Consider the following 25,208-nt stretch of genomic DNA (forward strand, 5'->3'; position numbering starts at 1 on the left):
TCTGTGTGAGCTTACTGACAAGCTCTTTTGCCTTGGGTTTATCTCACAGACATTAGGGGTGGTGATGCTGGTCCAGCCTCGTAGGGGCTGGGCATGAGACTGGACAGAGAAATCTTGCAGCAAAAGTGGTTTTTTTTATTTTATTTTATTTTCGTAAACAAAATTCTAGAATTTGATTTTATAATCCCCTCCTGTTTCTTTATCATTATTATTGTCACCACAGCTTACTCTGAGAGAGGCTCAGTGCTTTATATGCATATTGTTTCATTACTTCTCATAATGATCCCAGGAGGTAGGTACAACTACTCCTATTCTATGATGGGAAAAGCTTGCCTCGGAGACACTAGGGCTTGTCCCAGTTCACACCGTAAGTGGCATCGTGGCATTTGATTATTCCTATGTGTTCTCTCCTACTCTCCTGTCCCCTCTTCCTTGTCTATCAAATATAAACTTGAACCAAAATCTATGTTTATGGATGACCGTGACATCTTCCACAACTGCATATGAAATACGGAACACACACAGGCCGCCAAGATGAACATTTACAATTTGGTTGACTCAGGAGCCGTATTAGTAGGTTAAAATTTGCTAAAAGGTTAATGATGTGTGCACAGGACAGCCATCCAGGCCACGGGTACGTGACCTTTTGTTTCGGTAATCTCTGGCTCATCTGACAAACCAAGTGGGTGCACAGATAATTGCTAAGAGAGAGAAAGCATGGTCCTGGGTTCTGGGCACTGAGCTCGATGTTCTTTCTATATCGTCACTGCTTTTTGTTTTTGTTTGTTTTTAAAGATTTTATTTTTATGTAATCTCTACGCCAACGTGAGGCTCGAACTCACGACCCCGAGATCAAGAGTTGCTTGTTCCACTGACTGAGCCAGCCAGGAGCCCCATCCGCTGCTTTTTGAAGTAGATCCTTGGTGGTTATTGCAGCAAAGGTCTCTTATAAACTTGCTCAGTGTGAAAATATCTGTATCTTGAACTATAGTTTCACCAAAGCTAGAATTTTAGGTTGGCTGCTCTTTTTCCTTTTCCTCTGGCTTCTATTGTTTTTTTTTTTCTTTTTTTCTGGCTTCTATTGTTATTTTGAGAAGTCTCATCAGCCTAGTTGAGCTTTCTTTGTAAGTGATCTTTTCTCTACCCCTCCCTTTTTTTTAAAAAAAAGATTTTTATCTATTTATTCATGAGAGACAGACAGAGAGAGAGAGAGAGAGAGAGAGAGAGAGAGAGGCAGAGACACAGGCAGAGGGAGAAGCAGGCTCCACGCAGGGAGCCCGACGTGGGACTTGATCCAAAGACCCTGGGATCACAACCCGAGTCAAAGGCAGATGCTCAATCACTGAGCCATCGAGGTGTCCCTCTCCTGCTGTCTTCTTTCGGTGCTGATACTAGGCAACTGTTAAGCTCTGAACTTCTCTCCCTATCCTAGCTCCTTACCTCTCCCTGGTGCACTGTGGGCAATTTCTTCACATCAATCTTCTGATTGATGATCTCTCTCTCTCCCTTTGTCTAATCTGCTGTTTAACTCCTCATCCGCTAAGGTTTTCATCCCAATGACTTTTGTCTTTTTACTTCTAGAAGTTTCACTTGATCTATTTTCAAATCTCCCTGGTGGTTTTTTTTTTTTCTTTTTGCAGTAATGTCTTCTTTCAATTTATTTATAACATTTTAATTTAGGTCTTTAATAATTGTAAATCTTTCTTTTCTTTTCTTTTTAGGGGGAGGCTCCTTTCCTTCCGACCATTCTACAAAGACTGAGAGTCTATTCCTGATGTTTGTTGTTTCTGTAACTTTCCCATCTGGTGGGTTTTTAACTTATGTTAAAAACTTGTTAACTCGTGAGGACTATGAACTCATCTTTAAAGCTGGTCTTATGCAGAATCCATCTGTGTGGCCTGGTTGACGACTTATTTGCTCCAGAGTAGTTTGGTGTCAATTTTTTGACTTGGGGATTCTTGGATCCTGCCGGTGGTGGAAATTAGAACCCTAAATCCATTTGAGGCATGGTCATGTGTCTCTGAATTCCCCAAGGAGACTTTTTTTTTCTTTTCCTCCAGCCAGGGCACATGCTTACTACTCTCATTTTTTGCTTCCTCCTTGTTTCTCATCTCTAAATGATTTCCTTTAATTTTGGGGGTGCTGCTTTGCAACTCTTTATTCCATTTTGAAACAGATGGCATAGCGATTGCTGGTGAGAACAGTCAAGGCAGAGAGCACTGATCAATCTGCTGGTGGTATTAAGTCTGTATGACAAACTCCACCATCTCTTTTCATGAGCAGCCCTGCCAAACGGCAGAGCCCCAGTCTCTGGAAGGGCCAAGATCCAGCAGCTGCCGGCATCTCTGAGTGTCCCTGTGAGCGAGTGTGCATCCGTGGACCTCTCAGCCCAAGCCCAGGTCACCGGTGACACATCATGAACTTGGTCATCGTTCTTCAACCTCTCTGCCAATGACTTTCTCCACATGGGTCTCTCACGTGGCAGGGGCCTCCTAGTGTCCTCTGGGAGGCCGTGGAATTCTCAAACAGCCCCCTCTGAGTTCCCTTTCACTTTTAAAATGAGCCCCACAACCCTGCTTTTGTAGAGTTTTGGTCATTTTCCAAAAAGGTGACTTGTCACCGATGGGATCCAATTTTATTTTATTTTTTTTTTTGCATTTTCTCATAAGAAATTCTTTATCAGACCGTTTCCTCCTGATTTTCATCTGCAAAAAAATGAGGTCACTGAAATGGCAGCACACTCTGGGCTGCCAGTAAGTCCAGTCGTACTTGGATGGCCAGAGCTTTTGCTCCGAGAACGTGTAAGCAGGGGTCTGAGGCTAGTCCCATGCTGCTTTGCTGTAGAGAGTTGGGGCCGGAGGGCACCTCTCTGTTTCCTTGTCTGGAAAGTAGCCCATGAATCCCTAACATGCAGGGCTGTTGGGAAGGTCTGGAAACACCTATTACAGTGGGGACTCGATAAATATCCGTTCTTTACCCTCTCTGTATCTTTGGTACCTAAGAAATGCCAACAAGAAGGGTATAACTGGGTGGCATGGGAATTTCTCAGGAAGCAGAGGCAGCCACACAGGCCCTCCACGAAGGCAGTCTGCAGACCCTCCCCCAGAAGCCAGCACCTGCTGGAAACGGGCCGGCTGGGCTTGGAGGAGCCCTTTGCCACCACAAGGTGGTGCTGAGGCGACCACAAAGGCTCCTGCTGCCTCCAGGGCCCAGCACTACTCCAGGGGCTCCCTGGAATGCCATTCAGATTAGAGGGTGGGGGTACCCTGCCAGGGGAAGGGCTGATCACACTGCGGAGCACCTGCTCCCCAGGGGCCCCTGAGAGGAGCCATAAGAAGAGGGCTCTGGCCTTGGCCCGGTCTTTACCAGCTGTGCAGCCTGGGCAGGTTGGGTAAACGCTCAGCTAAAAAAATTAAAGGGAGGGGCCCCTGGATGGCCCGGATGGAGTCGGTTAAGCATCCGACTCTTGGTTTCGGCTCAGTCAGGATCTCATGGGTGGTGAGATGGAGCCCCAGGCTCTACGCTCAGTGAGGAGTCTGCTGGAGATTCTCTTCCTCTGCCCCTCCTCCATTCATGCACGTGCACGCTCTCTTTCTTCAAATAAATAAAACTTTAAAATGAAAGGGACAGGTGGAGGGTCCCTGTGGGAGTAGAGAGGGGCCTCCTGTGGGCGTCTTCACTTACATCTGTGTGGCGGTGGACAAGTTCCCTGGGCTCTCTGAGCCTGTTCCCTGGAGCACCGGGGATACCATGCCCCCCATCCCCAGGCTGGCTGTGCCGGTTGATGACACTACATGGGAAGGACCCGGCAGGAAGGGCTCTCGGTCAGCTGGCTTGGTGCGGTGCCCAAGGTTCACCCAGCCTCAGCCCTGGGGAAGTGGAGTAAGGAAAGAGGCCCCTGGGACACACAGACAGGTGGGTGGGTGGGCGCAGCCAGAGGCAGGGATGCGGGACAGGGAGCATGAGTGTGGTTGGAAGGGTGGGTGGTCCTGTCCCATCTGAGATCTCCCCAGGTGGGGCTGGAGCCTGGCTGACCTCTGTCCTCTGGACCCTGCATGGGTCGTGGCACACAGGAGGTCCTCTTAGCAGGTCACCCTAGTTCTGCTGATCGGTGGATAAATAAACACAGCAAGGGAAAGAAGTGCCAATATCAAAGATTCAAAACATCGCCTACATCCAGGTCTCCATGTTCCATTCGACAGGTCAGGCCCTGAGTTCTGCACCCTGCTCACCTCTCCAACCTACCTTCTCCCAACGTCCCAGAGAAACCTGGGCGCCAGTGGCCTGCCCTCCCAGACCGTTCACCTTCTTCCCTCTGGATCTTCTCGATTGCCAGTCCTGGGCTCGGAGGCTTCCTGTCTCCCTCCCAGCCTCTCAAGGGTCATCTTTTCTTCCAGACCTGCCACCTCCTTGAAGCCATCCCTGCCTTCTGGAAGGAAGCACTCTCTCCTCTGACCTGCTTACTGCCTAGGCCCATGCATTGTAAGCATTTGGTACTGTTGTTTATGCTTTAGGGCTGGCATCTATTCTCTTAACTAGATTACAGGCAACCTGAAGGCAGCAAGCTTATCGTGAGACACAGCATTAAAGGGTTCACAGGAAATGGTTTAGAGTCAGACGCATCTATGTTAGCATCCCAGGTGTCCTGTGTGTAATCCCAGATGACTAGCTGTGTGCCCTTGGACAAGTCGCTTAAACACTCTGGGCTTCTGGCTCCTCATCGGTAAAAATGGAAAATGCAACACCTGCTTCCAGGTGTAATATGCCCACACCTTCCAAGATCGAGGCGGGCCCTGCTCCTGCCTGGCACACACTAGGTACGCAACGACCATCGGTTCCCTTCCCCACTCTCCACCTTGCAAAGATGGTTTCTTGTCTTGGAGATGAGCAGCTGTTCTCTATCAAACTTCAGGAAAGCGTGGTGGAGTGAACTAAAAAAAAAAAAAAAAAACATGCTTTCCGTTGTCATCTGAGCCTATGATCCAGGCTCAACCATGGTCCCTGCAGCCTCAGTCTCCGGCAACCACTAAAAGACAAAATGTAAAATCGCCCAAATGGAAATGCAACTGGGGACTTGTCACCTACTTAGTCTCACAAGACAGCTCAAGAGATCATTACCTTGGGTCTGAGTTTCCAAAGAAGCCCCTGAGCCAACCTTCCTGATAACTCGGTGGCACCCTGGGGAGGTGATTCCCAACCGCGACATTGGACATTGTCCTCGTGGTTCCAGGTTTTTAACTTCCAGTTGCGATCTTTCTAGCTAACCGAAGGCAGAGACGTCTGAGACTCTGAACCTGAGCGCTCAGATAGAGCGAGTGGGGGGAAACGGAGCGGCTCGCTACCCACGGAGCTGGCATCTGCTCTCCCCCTCACAGAAGTGAGAAATCCGCAGTCCTGGCTTTCCACGACTTCAATTGCTAGGAAGCTAATAGTGAAAATCACAGCTCAGTTATTGCAACTGGGTAATAACAGGAGAACATATGATTAGCAGGAACAGTGACATAACTAGTGGTTGCCGAATGCCAACTACTTGCCAGCCGTTCTGCTGAGTGCTTTGCATACACTGTCTCCCTTGATCAGCCTCTGAAGAAAGTACTACTCAACCCATTTCACAGGCAAGGAGACTGAGGCACAGGGATTAGGTGCCCATGCCTGTTGGCTGAGCGAGGGAGCTGGAATTCGGACCCAGGCCTGGCTGCAGAGTCTGAGCCCCTTCAGCTCCAAGCCCTGCTCTCCTGCATCTGAGCTTCCCAATGGGCTCAGGCCTCTGCTCACATGCGCTTTTTGTCTGCTTCCAATGTTCTACATTTATCCATAAGCTGCTGCACTTGAAGCTGTATTTCCTGAGAAGTCCTGTAAGTCCTTTGAGGAAGGAAGGAAATGGGGCTTTGCATAAATTATGCAAAAATGGACATTTGAGAAAATGGGTGAACAAAAGACTGGAAGAAATACACCATAATGAAGAGCATTCTAGAGGCCTGGAAGGTCAGAGTTCACACGGGGACATCCCGTGCTGGGGTGGCAGGGACGGGGGGCCCCAAATCTCAGACCCTGTCATTAAAACGCCAAGTATGGGGACACCCTGACCCACAGGTGGGAACGTTTTTATCTTCGGTTGCAAAACAGGCCTGGTCTTGTTCTACAAGACAACAGTCTGACGACACTGGCTAAGCAGGCTTGCTGACCGGAGCACCTTAGCTACAAGGAAAAACCACAAATTTCCATTACAGAATGCTGTGAACTGAGATGGTTAATTAATATGTAAATCAATGGGACTTGGGGTGTTTTCTTCCCTGGTTGGAATCCACCAAACCCCCATGGGAGCGCTCCTTCACTGCAGAGCATCTGGAGTCTTCCGTGCTTATCAACCGGGACTTGAACAGAGGACCTTATTTATACAAAATTCTGAGCCCAGGATGGCCTGGGAGGGAAAGAGACCGAGAATGGCCACTAGCAGCGGGATCTGTCCACGAGACTGGGATGGTCATCAGGGCCGACCATGGCCAGGAAAGGGAATATTCCTAGGGACCATCCCCTCCCTATCTCTGTGCTCACCACGGAAATTCTGACAGATAATCTGTTTCCCCAGGAGCTTGGGCAGTGAGTACAGACATCTGCTCCCATCTGCTGTCATTGGAGGGTGACAATTATGGGTGACCTAATGAATCAGCATTCAGTTCTCAGCACTGTCTCTTGTGAGTTTGCTTGATGGGACTCTGATCAGCTCTGGGTGCAAAGGAGACAAAATCATGTTTCTGAAAAGCCCAGGAGACCGAGGGACGTGCCGGCCGCCCAGGCGCTGCAGCACTTGGAGCTCTGTCATTGGGCCCGCGGCCACCCTGGACAACATCTGAACAACGTGCAGCCTTAACAGGTGCCCTGGACAGAGCCTGATGTCCCACAAGCCACAAGCCACTGATGCTCAGATGAAACCGACCTGTTGCTAAATCCTAACCACCCTGGGGTAGAGTAGTAAGCTTCCTGTTCCCAGAAGCAGATAAGCATGGGCTTGTAGACACCTCTGATGGATGCTGCCCAGGGGATCCTGCATGTGTGGAGGTCTGAACCAGAGGATTCCAAACAATCCTTCGGAACCTGCATATAGGAAATCTGTACTTCTGGTGTTGATGGGATGGAAGAATGAGCTATAGTCCTTGCTGACTGACCCCAAGGATGTTGTGAAATGCCCCTGGATCGGGGTGCCTGGGTGGCTCCGTGGTTGAGCGTCTGCCTTCGGCAGAGGTCGTGATCCCGGGGTCCTGGGATCAGGTCCCATGTTGGGCTCCCTGCATGGAGCCTGCTTCTCCCTCTGCCTGTGACTCTGCCTCTCTCTCTCTCTCTGTCTCTCATGAATAAATAAAATCTTAAAAAAAAAAAAGAAATGCCCTTGCATCATCAAACTATGATCAGAGCATTAAGTGCCTCTTCCAAAGTTCTAATGCTTTCAAGACTCAAACCAGTGATCAAGCATTTATTAAGTATTAGGCTTGTGCAAGGTGCCCCTATGTGCTGTTTTATCCTTATATCTCCGCAAGGTGGGTCTCATTAGCTCTATTTCACTCCTGGGGAAGGCTTGAAGAACTTGTGTAAACTGCACAGGGTCACAGAGTTGGTAGTGAGGCCAGTATCTGAACCCAGGGCTTTCTGACACTGAGCCCGTGATCTTGACCCTGTTGCATGGAGAACCGTGGCCTTCCAAGTAGTTATCAACAGACTCTTCTATGACTTTTCATAGAGTTAACCTCCTCATGCCATGTATATATTACAGTTAGGAGGAGGAAGCACAAATGCTAGTCCAGGTGGTAGGAAAAGACAGGCCAGGGAGATGATGAGTTGATTTCCGGAGGCCCTTGAAAGGTAAGTGGACTCATCTAGTAGGCCTTGGGGGCTGGTGGCCAGTCTGTGGGACGAAGTGGGTCAGCTGGTGGCTCCGCCCTGAGGGTTGATGGTGAGCAGAGAGGCCAGGCCCCAGGGGCCAGGTGAGACCAAGCCCTCCCTCCAATCCTTGCCTTCTTCACCCAGGTTCCATGTATGAATAAATGCATTTCAGCAGGTGGCAACAGCCAAGGTCAAGGATGTCCGCAGCCCCAGGAGGATGCAAGTGCCTTTCAAAGGGAGTCAGCGGCTTAATATGCAGCCAAGCCTGGCAGAGAGACCCCGTTAGTTGAGATGAAAACAGCAAATGGATCCCATGTTCTGCTGAATCATTCCTCCCCTGGGAGCTGCCATCTAAAGATGTTCCTGTCTTAGAGCAAAGCTCAGAAGCAGCCTTGGAAAAATCCACCTGGATAAACTAACGGAGAAGGGAGACAGGATTTCTTATTTACTGAGGGTCCACGTGTGCCAAGCACCGTGTTGTCACATCCACTGTATGGAAAGGCTAGAGTTGGACCCGGGGTCCACCATGTGTAGTGATCGCACCTCTGCCCTGTGCCAAGTCCTGTGCCAGGTGCTGGTGACACAGGGGAGAAGGAAATGGCAGATTGTCTGCCTTCAACCTCTTCCCAGGCAAACCAGGAGTTTCAATACCTACATCTTAGTGCTGTTTGTACATCAGAGAAGAGAAAATATGCAAAGTGCTTAGCACAGTGCCTCGTACATGGTAAGTATTCAATAAATAGTACTCAATCCCAGAACCAGCCTGAGAGGCCTCAGTATCCCGATTTTACCAACTAGCCTGAAGCTCAGAGGTGGAGTGACTTGACAAAGGGCACCCACAGTGTAACCAGCAGAGCCTGGTTGGAACTCGGGTTTCTAGACTCCGGGTCCAGTGTTCCTTCTATATGTCATTTGCCTTGGTTGCCATGATCCCTTGCATTTTGAAGATACAGGGAAGCGATCAAATGGAGCCACCTTACAGATGGAGCAGGGATGGGGGGAGCCAGGACTCACTTAATGAATGCACCCCAGTGCCCAGAGTGCAGCACGCCCGGCAGGCTTTTATTTGCGCAATGAATACGCTGACAGGAGGGCTGGCTCATCTCTGATGTCTCGCTGACCACGTGGACAGGGCCACAGGGCAGGGACAATATGTAATGCCTCTAATTAATTCCCCTCACATCCTTTTGGAATGAAGAGGAGAATAAATGCATAAATAGACTGAAACAGGACTGATTTTTTTGGTTCATGTGGCCATTTCCTGGCGCAGCCTGCTACCATGAGTCAGTCTGAGTTGGGCTCGCTTTCCAACTACTTAATTTTTGAGACCTTTTAAAACCAATACATAGAAAAGTGAACAATCCGTTACGATCTGGGGCCCTGAGCCTCTCAGTGAGTACTTGGACAGTGGCTCTTCTTGGCACCAGGCACCGCTACCCTACCCCTGCCCACCTGCCAGGGCCAGAAATACCCTTGGTGGGAGGGTCAGTCACTCCCAAAGCACATTTATCCCGTTGGCTGGCAGATGGACTGTCGGAAGTGGCCCTGGGAATTCTGGCTCCATTCATTTCCTGCCCAAAGGCACAAACATTTGTTGGCAGGTGCACATTTTGTCTCAGTTTTGAGGGGGCAGGATCACTGCACGGGGTGTGCATGTGCTGGAGGATCATGTGTGCTGGGTAGTCTGGGAGTGGGGTGGCCCAGGTGCCCTGGGTCACGGGGAGGCTGGCCCAGGTTTCCAGGGGCTGTGCACTGTCCTCTGCAGGCAGCACTCAGTGAGCTTCCTGGCCACTTGCACGTGACTCGTTAATGAATCAACGACTAACTTGAATCAGGCACCTCCTATGTGCCGAGGCCTGGGGGTGGGGAGAGGGGTGAACCCAAAAGCCAGGTAGGTCCTCCGTGGGGCTGACCACCCTCTGGTTGGGGAGGGAGACCTGTAGGCCCCCGTACAGCAAGTGCAGGGAGTGTAAGGCCAGCTGGCCTGTGTGACGGGGAAGAGGCCACCTCCCTGAAGCAGAATGGCCCTGACTCAGGGGCTGGGGACTGGGCAGGAATCCCAGCTCTGCAACCTCCCGGTTCTGCCTTTGGGGCAAATCCCTTCAGCTCTCTGGGTCTCTGCCTCCTTCCCCAGCATTCTGTAAACTGGGACTGGAAATACCTGCCCCGTGAGGATGTCGCGGGCGTCAGTCAACAACCCTGGGCCACTAGGCCCAAGCACGGATCCCACCCTGTGGCGGCCAACACCCAAGACAGAAGCAACCCTGAACTCTGTCCTCCAAGAGAAAACAAAACCAGGAGGGTCACCTCATGGCTTCTAGCTCCCCAAATGAGCAAGCACCTCCCACAAGCTGCTGACTCCTCCACGAGAGCAACTCTGTCCCAGGTCTGGTGCCCTCCGGTCTGAAGATTCTGATGCCACATGTGGCTTCCACAGCCTCCTCAGAACAGGCCTGTGCTTCTACCAAGAACAGGCTGATGAATACGGGTAACCTTGGGACTCATGAGTGTGTATGTTTTCTCTTTATTTATTTTTTCACTTTAGAAGCCTGCCTTGTGTGTGTGTGTGTGTGTGTGTGTGTGTGTGTGTGAGAGAGAGAGAGAGAGAGAGAGAGAGAGAGAGATCTGGCAAGCTTGGCTTTCTGAAATCTGACTGGTTTATATCTTTTTGCAAGAAACGGTATTTATTTTTTAAGATTTTATTTATTTATTCATGAGAGACACACACAGAGAGAGAGAGAGAGAGAGGGGCAAACACACAGGCAGAGGGAGAGAGTCAGGCTCCCTGCGAGGAGCCCAACGTGGGACTTGATCCTGGGGGATCATGACCTGAGCCGAAGGCAGATGCTCAACCACTGAGCCATTCAGGTGCCCTGAGAAACACTATTTTTTTTTTTTTAAGATTTATTTATCTGTGAGAGAGAGAATGCAGAGAGAGAGAGAATCTCAAGCAGACCATGCGCTGTGTGGAGCCCGAAGTGGGGCTCGATCCCATGACCCTGAGATCATGACCTGAGCTGAAATCAAGAGTCGATGCTCCACTGACTGAGCCACCCAGGCGTCCCAAGAAACACCTTTTCTTTTCCAACTGCTCCAGAGACTTCCTCCCACGAGGAGCATGGGGGAGGAGGGGCTGTTGAGCCACACCCTGAAGGCTGTGTCTGAGCCGGCACCTCGCCTGGGTTGGGAGAAGGCACACAGCTTCTGGGCGGCAAGCACAGGTACAAAGCCCAGGATGCTCTGACCCAAGCAGAGGGGCCATGCCCTGAACCTGCAATTTTCTTTCTTGGGCACGAGGCAGCTCTGAGAGAAAAGCAGCTGATGGGAATCTAAGACCTTGCAACCAAAAAGTCCTAACGGAGGCCCCTGGGAACATTGCTCGGCCTCACACTGAACCTTTGCTGCAAACTGGAGATAATCATCCTGACTTTAGGTTGTTGCAAGGATCAGGGACCAAAGTCACGAATAAGAGCATGAGTCAGCCACTGTGGATGCAAGTTCCAGCTGAATCATTACCAGCCCTGGAACCAGGGGCCAGGTGCTTTATCCCTGTAAGCCTCAGTTTCCTCATCTGTAAAATGGGGATAGTTAAAGTCTCACGGGATTATCGTGAGGATTGAATAAAATATGGCATGTACAGTACTTGGCTGTGCCTGGCACATCGTAAGTGCCCGCTAGCTGTCAGCTGGGGAGAGGATGAGGATGGTGAGGAGGACTGCAATGAGTCAGTCACGCACACAGGGAGCACACTCTAGCTGAATCTGGGTCTATTTCTGTCTGAAGAGGGGACTCCTCGGCCACAGGAGGCATTCAAAATACTCATCCAGGGGCGCCTGGGTGACTCAGTCAGTTAGGTGTCTGACTCTTGGTTTTGGCTCAGGTCCTGATCTCTGAGTCCTGAGATGTGAGTTTAGCGGGGAGTCTGCTTCTCTCTCTCCCTCTCCCTCTGCCCCTTCCCCAACTCATACACACGCTCTCTCTCGAATAAATAGAATTTATTTATTTATTATTTATTTATTTTTAATAATAAATAGAATTTAAAAGAAATACTCCTCCCGGGACACGTGGATGGTTCAGTGGTTGAGCATCTGTCTGCCTTCGGCTCAGCTCGTGAACCCAGGGTCCTGGGATCGAGTCCCGCATCGGGCTCCCTGTGAGGAGGCTGCTTCTCTATCTATGTCTCTGCCTCTATGTCTCTCACAAATAAGTAAAAATCTTAACCAAAAAAAAAAAAAAAAAAAAGAAAAAAGAAAAAGAAAAAAAGAAAAGAAATACTCCTCTAGAAGACAGGGATTCCTTTTTTTTTTCCTTTTTTTTTTTTTTTGACAAGGGATTCCTATGGGGAGTCGATCCTTCTCATTCAGCTGGGGGCACATGTGACTACGCCGCATGGCTGCTCTGAGACCTGGGATGCAGAGGGAGAAGGCTCCATGGGTAGAGCATGGCTCAGCCGTTTATCTGCACACTCAAGCCACCTCCCTGGAGCAGAGCAGCCCTGCTGAGCATCTGACTGTGTCCTGGGGCAGTGGGGGCAGGCGGGCACTTGTGTTTCCTTCTGTTTTCTAAGCCAAGTACTTACGGGAGGGAGATCGTGCTCTCTCAATAAGTGCAGGACACTCGGGTTAAGGATGTCAGCCCCAACCAGGCGGCCGTTTGGCAGAATGGTAAGAATGGCCCATATTGAGCGCCTACTGTGTGCCAGGTGCTTTCCAGATGACTGACACACATCCCTGCAGACCTCCACAGCCATCCTGCAAGACCCTGGCTCACGTCTCAGATGGCAGGTTATTTCCGCAGACTGGACCCCAAGCTCCGTGGGGAGAGGGGGATGTACGGGTTTACTCACTGCCCCTCAAGGCCCAGTGTGGTGCCTGGCACACACCAGCTGCAGGATGCATACGAGCCGATGGAGTGGATTCTATTTAGAGGGCTTCTGCTTGCCAGATCTGGGCTGAGCGGTTGCTCTGAGTGAAAACATCCAGCCAGGAGGCCCCAAAACAATAAAGAGGAGCTCTGGAGCCAGAGAAAGGTTTCAAGATCTCGGTCCTAGGGGCAAGTAACTCCACCTTTCACTGAATCTCCCTCTCGTTATGTGAAAAACGGGGGCAGAATGACCTATCTCAGAGGGCTGCTGTGTGGACTGGGCAGGATGCATACAAATCTCCCAGTGAAAGCCAGGCAGAGAGCTGGGCCTCCGGGAACGGCACCGGCCTGCGCTCCCAGTGCTATTAATATCCCCAGAGCCCTTCCCATTTGTGGGCAGCTCTACATTGTCAAGGCATTTCCACCAGGTCATCACCTCTGATTCTCTGGGCCCAGGGCATGTGGTCTGGAGCCCACTGCCATCAACAGAACTTAGAGCTCCGGCCAGAATCTCCCTGGGCCCGCCCCCTGCCAGACTGGATCCAGCTCCATTATGGCCTCAGCTCTGTCCCTTAGGTGGTTATCACGCTGGGTGTCCCTCCTGCTTCTGTCTGTGTGGGGTCTCCTGGCCAGGCGCTCCTCGGCACTGCCAATCGCTGGGGCTCTCACCTAAGCATCCCCAGGGCCCCACACAGACCTTCCATCAAGGTGTACTTCCAGCTTGTAAGGCAAGGTAAGAGAAGGTGGGCAAGTCAGCATTCTGTAAAGAAACTGAGGCTTCCCCTGAGAATTAATCAGAGGCCAGAATCCAACTAAGGTCTTTGGCTGAGTGTGAAGTTCTAGTATGTGTTCAGAGAAGGAAATACGCCGCTACGCAGTGTTACTTCTGTGGCACCACGAGGCCCCCATAGTGGATACTGGAATAATAAGTGGGTGGCAATCACCGCTGTTGCTCACTGCACAGTCCTGGCCCCCCCTGCCTTCTGAGCACATGGTGCGGGTACATTTACTGGCCCCTCTTGGACGTTAGGAATGTCCACTGCCTTGCTTTGGCCAATGGAACTAGAGTAAAAGTGACCTGTGTTACTTCAAGGGGAAAGCATCCTTATTTTTATTTATTTATTTTTTGAAGGGAGGCTCCATGCTGGGCATGGAGCCTAATGCCAGGCTTGGAACCCATGACCCTGAGGTCAAGACCTGAGCTGAAATTGGGAGTTGGACACTTTACTGACGGAGCCACCCAGGCGCCCCTTCAGGGAAAAGCATTTTTAGACTCAGGGCAGGGCAGCCCGGGTGGCTCAGTGGTTTAGCGCCACCATCCGCCCAGGGTGTGATCCTGGAGACCTGGGATTGAGTCCCACGTCGGGCTCCCTGCATGGAGCCTGCTTCTCCCTCTGCCTGTATGTCTGCCTCTCTCTCTCTCTCTCTCTGTCTGTCTCTCATGAATAAAAAAAAAAAAAAAAAAGAGCCAGTGCATAACTCAAACATTCTCAGTCTCCGACCGAGGAAGTGCATATTGAGATGGAGCCTCTGTCGGCCTGGGTCTCTGAATGACAGCAGTGACCAGAGCCCCTGCCTACCCGCAGTGGATGGGTAGCATGGGAGAGAAATGAACCTTTGTCGTGTGATACCTCTAAGATTTGGGGAATGTCTGTCACTGCGGCACAGCCTAGCCTATCCTGGCGGATACGATGTGAATGCCTATAATGCTACATTTCAAGTGCAAGTCACTTAAAGAGCTGGCACTGTCTGGTGGCTTCATCTCAGGTACAGGAGGCACAGGGGTCAGTCAGACACAGTCCCTGCCCTCAAGGACTCTTTGAAAGGAAGCTGATCATACGGAGCCGGGGAGTAGGGCAGGCCCTGCGGTGAGGGGCACCTTACAATCAGTGACGTGTCCTCAAAGCAGTCACCTGCTGCTGTTTGCGACATCACCCAAAAGGGGAGATGAAGCTGTGAGGGTGGTTAATTCTGCAGGCAGCTTTTCTTGGGCGGGAGTGAAGGAAGAATGAGCTGCACTAGGAGGCAGTGGGGGGGAGGAGGAGGCCGGCTGAAGCATTATATGCTCGGGGTGACTCCGGATTTATGGCTCCATTTCATTATGAAGCATCGAGGGACTCCAGAAAACAATGAATGGATTCAGATGCATCACAGCAATTCTTTTTTTACACCCCCTGACTCAGATAATGACAGCTTTCCTGCAGTTAGGAGAGGGTCCTCCTCAGGGCGCAGATTAACTGGGTGTTAAGCAAGCAGGGCTGCCATGAAACCAGACTGCTGAGCAGGAATGAAGTAGACGGGAAGGAGCAGCTCCAGGGAAAGGGTGAATAATTCATTCACGATCACGGCCAGCCGGGGACTCGAAGATGCCCCAACAGTAACACAAGGCCAGGCTTGGGAAGGAGCTGCAGAGGGAGAGGGGGAAGGTGGGTGCAGAAGCCAGAGGCCGGCTGCTTCTCTGCTAGGTCTGTGTGCCAGGCACCCTGTGTGGGGGGTGCTCCGGTCCTAGGTGCCAGCCCCCTTTATAAAGCTCCCCACAGTCCCTTGCCTAGCATGAGCGCTCAGTAGGTTACTGGGCTCTTACACACGAGCATTTTACGCACACTGTGTCTAATCCCACAACAACCTCGCTGAGATACTATCTTTTAAAAAAAAGATTTATTTATTCACTTTAGAGAGAGAGAGTGCACATACGGGGGCGGCCAGAAGGGGCAGAGGGAGAGTCTTAAGCAGACTCTGTGCTGAGGGTGGAGCCCAACATGGGGCTTGATCTCAGGACCCCATGATTGTGACCTGCGCCGAAACCAAGTCAGCTGCTTAACTGGCAGTGCCACCCGGGCACCCCAGAGATATAAATCAGTGCAGTGGTGACAGGTCAGGTGACTCGCAGAGTGGTGGGTCTGGGACTGCCCCCTGCAGAGCCCACATGCATGCAGCTCCCGAGCTGGATGCTTCTTGGTGGGGAAGAGCTGTGCCTCCCCGTCATCTCATGAACACCCAGACCCGCATCTTGCTCCCTTCCTTCCCGCTGTGCCCAGTCTGCTGAATGGGGGGGACGGAGTGGTAGGCTGTGCAGCTCTGAAGGCCAGGGCCTTGCCAGGTTGCTGGTAGGAGGGCGCACCCAGTGGGGCTCTGAGGGTCTCACCGCAGGGCAGACGCGTAAACACACGTGTGTGCACATGTGTGTATTTGTGGCCTGTGTGTGTCTGTGTTTTTTATATGTTTTAGTTTCTGGTGTGGGTTAAAGAAGTCTGGCCCACAAGGTGCTGCTGGAGTCCCTGCCTGCTTCCTCAGCCCAAGGCTCCTCAAGGACTGTTGGGGAGTCATGCACTTGGGATTCAGGCCCTTTAAGCTCCTCCTAGATTTGGAGAGATCGTCCCTCCACATGGAGTCCTGAGAAGGCCAAGGGTGGGTTAAACTGAGCGTGACCTGCACACCCCTGGCATGAGAGGAGCCTTCTGTCCAAGACAGCCAGGCCACAGGCCACATCTCCACGGAGGTGCGCACAACTGCCACTACGTGGGGAATGAGCCAGGGCTAACTAAGGGGCAGAGCCCCTGGAGCATCGGTGACCAAGGTCAAGGCAGAGGGTTACAGAGCCCTCTGGCTTCCCATCCAGGCATAGGTGGGGCGGGATGTTATTAACAGTCGGGCAATGAGCAGATGGATTATGAATAAAGACTTGCTCAGTCTTCTGGCCGTGAGTTCTTTCTTCTGGTGGGCAGAGAGGAGAAAACCAGCTGTACTTTGGACATCTGGGTTTCTCTTTTTCTTTTTTTTAAAGATTTTATTTATTCATGAGAGACAGAGAGAGAGAGAGAGAGAGACACACAGAGACACAGGCAGAGGGAGAAGCAGGCTCCCTGCAGGGAGCCCAGTGCGGGACTCGATCCCAGGACCCCAGGATCATGCCCTGGGCCAAAGGCAGATGCTCAACCACTGAGCCACTCAGGTGCCCCTGGACTGCTGGGTTTCTATTCAGATTCCTATCAAACCCTTGTTATTTGGAAAGCTTCCCATCCTAGTTTCTCCTGCTTCTTTTAAAATGCAGAGGTTTTCTCAGTCAACACAGACGAGCTATACTACCAACACCAAAAGGCCTCCCTTTTCCCTGCAAAAATTTATGAGCATCTGTGCTCGGTGCTGGAGGTGCACAAAGCTGAGCAGGACCTGGTTCTTCCCTGCAAGGAGCTTCGAGAGTCGGGGAGGCTGACATGCCGACCCCTGCCCAACTCACGGCTCGTTCCTCCACTTGGTTCACTCCTCACAGGTCCACTGGCACTGAGTGTGTGCCAGACATGGGCTGGCGACAGGCTCAGGACGCAGTGACGAGAAAGAGAAGCAGCACCTCCTGCTCCCCCTGCCGCTGTCTAAGCTGTGGTTGATGTTTAAGCCACTAAGTTTGGAGAGGTGGTCTGCAGCAATGGGTAGCAGACACAGAACGTTAGTAAATACGGCCTACTGGAGGTCTTCGATGTGCATGTGTGGTTTGCCTTGGCTCTGGCACTCTAGTGACCTACTGTAAGAGGAACATGCCCTGGGTGGCCGCTGCCCCTTCAACCCCACCACAACAAATGCAGATGGAGCTGACGTGAGCCCAGCCCACAGCCTGGGGCTGAGCCTGTCCAACCCATGGCGAGAAACAGAGCCTGTTCTAGAGCAACCGAACAGTAGCCAACCCGCAGATCCTGAGCACGGAAATATTTGGTGTTGTAACCCTCTGAGTTTGGGCAGTAGCCAGTTACGCCGCATCCTTGTGGCAAAAGCTGACTGGTACACCCGTCCTGTCTCTCTATAACCTGCACATTTAAAAAAAAGATTTTATTTATTCGTGAGAGACACAGAGAGAGAGGCAGAGACATAGGCAGAGGGAGAAGCAGGCTCCATGCAGGGAGCCCGATGCGGCACTTGATCCAGGACCCCGGGATCACGCCCTGAGTCAAAGGCAGATGCTCAACTGCTGAGCACCCAGGCGTCCCTAACCCACACATTTTAAACAAAGGTCCTGTGTCCTGTATGAGAAATGCCATCCCCCCAATTTCCTGAGAGATTTTGACAGAACAGTTATCATTTGCACAAAGTTGTAGAAGCACAGAACATGGCATTATGCAGGAGTCAATGGTGCTGCTGTGGGCCAACAGAGCCCTTTACTGCAGGGGATGAAGAGTTGATGATGGAGACACATAGTGCGTCTCCAGGGGGCTCCTCCCAGCCGGCCAGAAGGCCCCAGCTGGATTATTTGTACCAGGTAGAGCAGGAAAGGCAGGTGAGGGATGTCTTTTTGACTTGCTCTGCTCTGGTGATGCCAAGGTAGGGGAAGAACTTATATAGAAAGAGAAAAAGTACTTCCCCATGGTGGAAGTGGAAACTAACTTGCCTTCACTAGAGCCCCAGAGTCAGCCCCGCTTCCTCAGTGGGTTTTTTTTTTAAATTTTTATTTATTTATGATAATCACACAGAGAGAGAGAGAGAGAGAGAGAGGCAGAGACATAGGCAGAGGGAGAAGCAGGCTCCATGCACTGGGAGCCCGACGTGGGATTTGATCCCGGGTCTCCAGGATCGCGCCCTGGGCCAAGGCAGGCGCCAAACCGCTGCGCCACCCAGGGATCCCTCCTCAGTGGTTTTTGCCTGACTTCTGAACCCAGCCTGGGTTTTCCTGGTGAACACAGCTCCAAGCTAGCTCCCTAGGCCCTTCTGCAGGGTGGTCCTGGGGTATCTAAAGCTACAGGAAGCAGGACAGAGGTGCCTCCCCATTGCTTAGTGATGCTGACAAAACAATGATAAGGGGGCTGCTGACAGCTACTAGTGAAGAGCGTGCGGTGGGGGTGGGGTCCTCCAAAATGACAGGAGATGTGAGGCCCTTGTGCAGGCTCATACACAGGGGCTTGGCCCTTCCATGGTAAATGCCAGGGATGGCGCACCCACTTTGCCCTAGTAACCAGGAAAACAGCTCTGATCCTCAGTCCAAGGTGGGGGGACATTTGAGCAAAAGAGAAAGAATAGGAATGAATCAGGCCCCGAAGCCCCTGGGTCTCTCCCACGCCCTCCAAGCATGCCAACACTGAAAATAACACCAGTCAGCCCCGACCCGTCCGGCTCCCTCAGCTCCAGACAACGGCAGACATTCTCACGCCTTCTCACTTGCTAGCAATCGGTCAGCAATCAGGTCACACACTCGGGCTGACCAAGGAGTGGCCAGGGACCATCTTCAGGGTTAGCCTCAGGCTGGCAGCAGCTCCAAAGAGCAGATGCTGCAAACTGACATCCTGGAGCTAGATTTGATCAATGAGGGGTTTCACAATTTGTAGAAATACTATACACAGGGCACCTCAACGCAAGCACGCAGGCTGGGTATTCGGACTCCATTCTATAAGTGGGGAAGCCAACACCCAGGGAGGTGAGCCAGGAAACCCCCAGTGGGATGGCTGGGTGGAGCTGCGGCCCCCTCTGCTGCCCACTCTTTGTTCCCAGGCCATGGAGTCACTGTGTCAGCTCCTTCTCCTGCCTCAAGGGCCTGATGCTCCCTGCTCAGGAGAGGGGTAAGTCTGGGTCCCACTGACCGTGGGCCACTCCGAGAGCCCCAAGCCCTGCACCCGCCTCCCCCAGCTGTCCCCTACTGATTGATCTGTCCCAAACTGTCACTCTATCCTGGGGACCTCCCCCACCCAAGTTCCAGAGCAACAGAACTCAAGCTTTCCACTGCTCCGACACTCGAAGTGTGTCGGAAAGGGTTGTCACACACCCCCAGGTGTCTGCAGTGGCTTGAATGGTGGCTCCAGAAAGGTATGTCCACCCAGAACCTATGGATGAGAATTTCTTTGGAAATGGTGCCTTCAGAAATAGTTTAATTATGCAAATGTAATAAAGCTAAGGATCCTGAGATGGGATCATGCTGACTTTGGGGGTGGGGGGGCTAAATCCAATGACACTGTCCTTAGAAGAGAAGACCAGAAGGAGAAAGTGACGCGAGGACAGAGGCAGAGAATGGAGGGATGCGTCTACAAGCCAAGGAGGGCCAAGGACTGCTGGCCACCAGCAGAAGCTGGAAGGACAAAGAAAGATCGTCCCCTAGAACCTTCAGAGGGAACGTGGCCTTGCCGACACCTCGGTCTCAGACTTCTAATCCGACTCCTTTCCCTCCCACTCAAGGACGCACATGAGAACACCAAGCCAACGTCATTATTAAAGGACCGTCTCACCTCCACTCGAATTTATGTACAGAAAGAATAAGCCCTTCTCCAAATGACTTACCTGTTGTGCTATTCTCAAACTATTTTTGATTTCTAACTACTATCACCAAGAACTGGGAACACATTCACAAGGCTCACGATCCCTGGCCCCAAACCTCCTGCCTGGGGGATGAACCTGGGAAGCATTTTCACCTGGGATGATAAGCCAGACTCACCTTTCTCCTGAGCCATCTCTTGCAGACAGAAGTAGATGACCCTGGCTCCCAGGCTGAAGCCAATCAAGGTGACAGGTCTCCGGCCCTGCGGGAGAGGACACAGGTGTCTAGGGAGGGGGGTACACAGCCAGTTCTAGCAAAGCATCAGTCCTGAAGGGGATTGCCCTTGCACCCTCCTCTGGGCCTGCCTCCTGCTCAATGACTCATGTATGTACAACCCCCAGGTCCGGAGCTCTGATGCCTTAATCAGGATAGGCAGGGCTCTCATTCATGCAGGAGTGCACCTGCCCTGTAACTGCTTCCTCCCAGGGCCTCCCGGCAGCCTCTGGCTGGGTTAATTCCCTTTCATCTTGAACTATTATCTGACCATCGACTCTTCCTCCCCAGGGATCAGGACTCATCTGTGAGGCCCTTCTAGAGCCAGGGAGAGGAGGTGGCAGGTTCCACCGGCTGTGGTGATAGGTAAAGAGGCAGGGACATGTGAGGGATAACTGTGCTGTTTCTAGACAGGAAGGTGGGGATGAAATATTGGCTTTAAATAAGAGAAGGTAGTAAGTTAGACACAGAGAGGAATTTTCTGACTAAAGAACTTACAGGAAAGACAACTCCTTTTTTTTAAAAAAAGATTTTATTTATTTATTCATGAGAGACACAGAGAGGCAGAGACACAGGCAGAGGGAGAAGCAGGCCCCATGCAGGGAGCCCGATGTGGGACTCAATCCCGGGTCTCCAGGGTCATGCCCTGAACTGAAGGCAGATGCTTAACCGCTGAGCCACCCAGACATCCCGGAAAGACAACTCCTAAGAAGAAGAAAGTTACCTGGGGTATCTGGGTGCCAGTTTTACATGGGAGGAGGGGAAAGGAGCAGAGGAGCTCCAAAGGTCTGGTCTGGTCCTGCCAGTCTATTCCTTTTCCTTGTTTTTGTGCCAACATAGGCGTGTCTACCCTTCCCCGCTCCCATCCCAACCCCGTTGATGACAATAGGAAATCCCTGATGAGATAATACCCCAGTTGTACAGGAACCGTGTGGCTACAGCTGCTTGTCATCCCCCAATGCCCACTCCCCCTTGGTGCCTGGTAACAGAACTCCTGAGTTTTGCTGGGGCACAGCTCCCAGGCCAGAGACAGAGTTTCTCCGACTCCCTTGCAGCTATGGAGGGCCAAGGGATGAGAAGTGAAGCAACGGTGTGACTGCCGTGCCCTTCGCTCCACTTTCCCACCTCTGACTGTCTGGAATGGGGATGTGGTGCCAGCAGATCTGTGTCGGACCGCAAGACAGACTAAATGCTGAGGACATGTGATCATGGCTTGGAAGGAGTCCGGGCTCCTGGTGCTGCAAAGCTGCCCATGTGGGAGGCAGAGTAACACTCCCCCCGCCCCTCCCAGGGATCGTCCCATCCTAAGCCCGGGGCCCTGTAGATGCTACCTCATATGACAAAGAGGGAGGCAGGAGGGTCAGAGTCAGACAGGTGACGTGCTGGCAGAAGCAAGGGACACAGAGAAAGATCTGAAGAGGCCACACCGCTGGCTCTGAAGATGGAGCTAGGGAGCTACCAGCCAAAGAGTGTAGATGGCATTCAGCAGCCAGAAAAGGCAGGGAAGTGGATGCTCCCTGCAGCCCCCGTAAAGAGCGCAGCCCTGCAGACCCATTTCAGATTTCTGACCGCAGAGCTCTAAGATTATAAATCTGTGTTGTTTTCAGCCAGTCAATCTGTGGTGATTTGTTACAGCAGCAAGAGGAGCCTGATGTGGGACTCGATCCTGGGACCCCGGGATCACGACCTGAACTAAAGGAAGATACTCACCACTGAGCCACCCAGATGCCCCTAAAAGTTTTTATTTTTATTTATTTATTTATTTAAAAAATATTTATTTATTTATTATTTATGATAGACAGAGAGAGAGAGAAAGAGAGAGAGAGAGAGAGAGGCACAGACACAGGCAGAGAGAGAAGCAGGCTCCATGCTGGGAGCCCGACGTGGGACCCGATCACAGGACTCCAGGATCGCGCCCTGGGCCAAAGGCAGGCGCTAAACCACTGAGCCACCCAGGGATCCCCAGTTTTTTTTTTTTTTAAGATTTATTTATTTGAGAGAGAAAGAGAGAGAGAGAGAGATTATGAGGGAGAGGGGCAGCAGGAGAGGGAGAGAGAATCCTTAAGTCGACTCTCTGCTGACCGTGGAGCCCAACTTGGGGGGTCGATCCCAGGACGCTGAGATCATGACCTGAGTCAAAATCAAGAGTCGATTGCTTGATGAACTAAGCCACCCAGGTGCTCCCAAATTTTAGAAGTTTGATGCTCATTTATCTTCCCGAGCATTTTACATGGTATTTGGGCCACTGAAGATCCGCTCAGATGGTAGCTCTATACGTGTAGGAAGGAGCACCTGGCCTTGTCCATACCCACAGATGTCCCTGTTATTCAGTCCTCACCTAACTACCTGCTAGAAATGCACAATCTAAAATTCTCACTCGTCAATCCTGGGATACTTCTGTGACTTCAACTAAGGGGCGGTGAAGACTGTCCACCCGCCCAAAGCCACTAGACTACCACCATGTGGGCTTGTCTCTAGGGCTGACATCTGTGCACAGGTCAACTCGCTCACTTCCCCTCTTACCTGCTGCCGCGAGAGCAGGATGTGGGCCAGGTGTTTGCCAACCTCCACTGACCGGTGGAGACACACACCCCAGGGGTTGTCGATGACGTTGGCGACAGTGAGGAGCGAGGCTGGCCAGGTCAGGGCAGCCACGATGCCTGGGGAGACAGGATATCAGCGAGGAAAGCAGTGAGGGGCGTGACAGGCTAGCCAATGGATGCCCAAGTGAATGCATGCAGAGTCTTGAACTTGGAACCTATTAGGTGTCCAAGTGCTGCCAAACCGCTGAAGAGCAATGAAGAAAATCGAAGCTCATGTGTTTTTGATTCATGGTCTAGATTACTTCTGTTCAAGCACCTGTCATGATTGGGATTCCAAAGATGGCCTCGATTTGTCACTCCACTCTGTCCTCCCACCCTGTGCTATACTCTGCAATGCCCCAGCCCCTGCCCTGCTGTCCATGCTAGGCTCAGCCACGTGACTTGCTTTGGCCAACAAGATATTAGTAGACGTGAGACTTGAAATGATTTTGTGCATCGGGGCTGGCCTCTCGTGCACTTCTATAGCTGGTGTGGGCTAGCCTGCTGATCCCAGTGGGGGGGTGGTGACAGACAAATGGAGCAGAGCCGAGTTGCCCTAGTGGCCCCAGACACTCTGCTGGGCCTTAGGATCTCAGAGGGAGGTTAAGGCTGCATTCCTGTCCATGAAGTGTATAGTCTTTGTGGGGAGGTGACAGGTAAACAGCCAATCACATTGTCACACAGCGTATCAGGTAGCTATTGCTGTGTAACAAGCAACCCCAAAACCCAGTAGCTTAAAACAGCAGTCATTTCTCATAATAGCTGAGAAATTGTGAGGCTTCATTTGGCTGATCACAGCTGGGCCTGCTCATGTGTCTATGGATCAGCCGACTGTCCACTCCAGCCTTGTCTGGGGCAACTAGGGTGTGTAAATATACGGCACCAGTGTAGGTTGGGAATAGTGGGCATGCTGCTGCTGACAATGGGGTTGGGCTTACCAGACAACACCGTGTACTTCAGGGCCTCCTGGGCCACCATGTTGGCAAGACCACTGAGGATGGTCTCCAGGGCGTTGCCGAGTTCCATCAGGTACTTGGCTTCCCAGGCCAGGCAGTACTGCTCCCGGCTGCGGGCCAAGGCCGCCCATGGGGCACTGAAGGTGCCTAAGGAAGAACACGGGTAGGTGGGGTCTCTCCTGTCTGTGACAGAGGGTGACCCACCCCACCTTCCCTGGCAGGTGGGGACAGGGGACCATGTGCCCTTGTGGAGAGACAGAGGCCCACCCCTGCTGATGAGCAGCAGCAGTTAGCGGAACAGATGAAGCACCCGACGGAGCACAGTGCCACCCCGTGAGTCAGCAGGCTGCAGTTCGAGTCTCGGCTCTGCATTCGTTAGTAGCTGGGCGACCCTGGGCACACCACTATCCACCCTGAGCCTTACTGTGCTTATCTGTGCAGCGGGGAGATGAGTATCTATCTCCCTTTATAGTGGAGTCATAGGAACGAAGTGTTCGAGCTTCTATGTGTGTGCAGTGCCACTCTCTCCCACCCTGCAGTCATTCTGGCATCAGCTGAGGGTGTACAACAGGAACGTGCACTGCAACAAGCAGCTGGCTCTGGGCGTCAACGGGAAGTCATTCAACAAACTCAGGCTGGGAGGCAGTCTGGAAGTTTGGGGCAGAGGCACCTGAACCCAGCTCTGCCACCATCTCACTGGGTTGCCCAGTGCTCCCAAGTTTCAATTTTCTCACTTAGGGACTAGAAATGGGTGGATGAGGACAGCAGCACCACAGTGACCAACGTCGGGCAGAAATCGAACCTTGACTTTCTGCCTCCCTCTCTCCCCAGCTCCGCATCCCTTCCCTCTGCTCTGGGGATAATGTCACCTCTCTGGCACGACCCCGAGGCCCTCGGTGAGCTGGCCCCTGCCCCCCTCCCCAACCCATTGCTCCCCAATTTCTCACTTACACTCTGCCCCCCAGAAACACATGCTTCTTCTCACGGCCTCTGAAATAGGGTGGGTCAGGAGACGTGGGTTCGAATCCTGCCACCGCTTCACAGCTGAGGAAATGGAGCCACCTAGGCCTCAGGCTGGGCCCGGGCAGGGCTGTGCACAGATCACACAGTCGCCCCACTCTGAGAGAAGGACAAGGGGGCACGGCAGGATGCCTAACCTGGCCCCCCCATGCATTTTTGCCTGTGGCCCAAGCAACCTTTCCAAAACAGGAGTCTCCTCCCTCCCCTGCCTAAACCATCACTCTCTCTGTTCACTTTTACTTGCCCTGAGCTTCCAGTTCAGTCGCGTCTTCCCCGGGGGAGCCCACACGGCCCCTCTGGTGGAGCAAATGCACCCCGTCCTTTTCCACTGAGAGTTCTTGTCGCAGCGTGCAATTACACGCATGGTTGTGCACCTGTGTTCAGTGCACATCTCCCACGGTCTGTTTG

The 25,208-nt window shown here is 52.0% G+C and overlaps 1 protein-coding gene across 4 annotated transcripts in view; it reads right to left on the bottom strand.

The window, feature by feature from the left end:
- Window positions 1–25,208, bottom strand: part of TMCO4 (transmembrane and coiled-coil domains 4) — an 89,835-nt gene that overhangs the window by 20,257 nt on the left and 44,370 nt on the right. For all 4 annotated transcript variants that reach the window (XM_055331478.1, XM_055331475.1, XM_055331477.1 and 1 more), the window contains 3 exons: window positions 23,763–23,927; window positions 22,766–22,902; window positions 20,147–20,231 (listed from right to left, as the gene is read on the bottom strand). In XM_055331478.1, the coding sequence (XP_055187453.1) occupies window positions 20,147–20,231; window positions 22,766–22,902; window positions 23,763–23,927 (387 nt within the window). The remainder of the gene's footprint in view (window positions 1–20,146; window positions 20,232–22,765; window positions 22,903–23,762; window positions 23,928–25,208) is intronic.

This window comes from Nyctereutes procyonoides, unplaced genomic scaffold (assembly GCF_905146905.1).
Source record: "Nyctereutes procyonoides isolate TBG_1078 unplaced genomic scaffold, NYPRO_anot_genome, whole genome shotgun sequence".
Classification (NCBI taxonomy): Eukaryota; Metazoa; Chordata; class Mammalia; order Carnivora; family Canidae; genus Nyctereutes; species Nyctereutes procyonoides.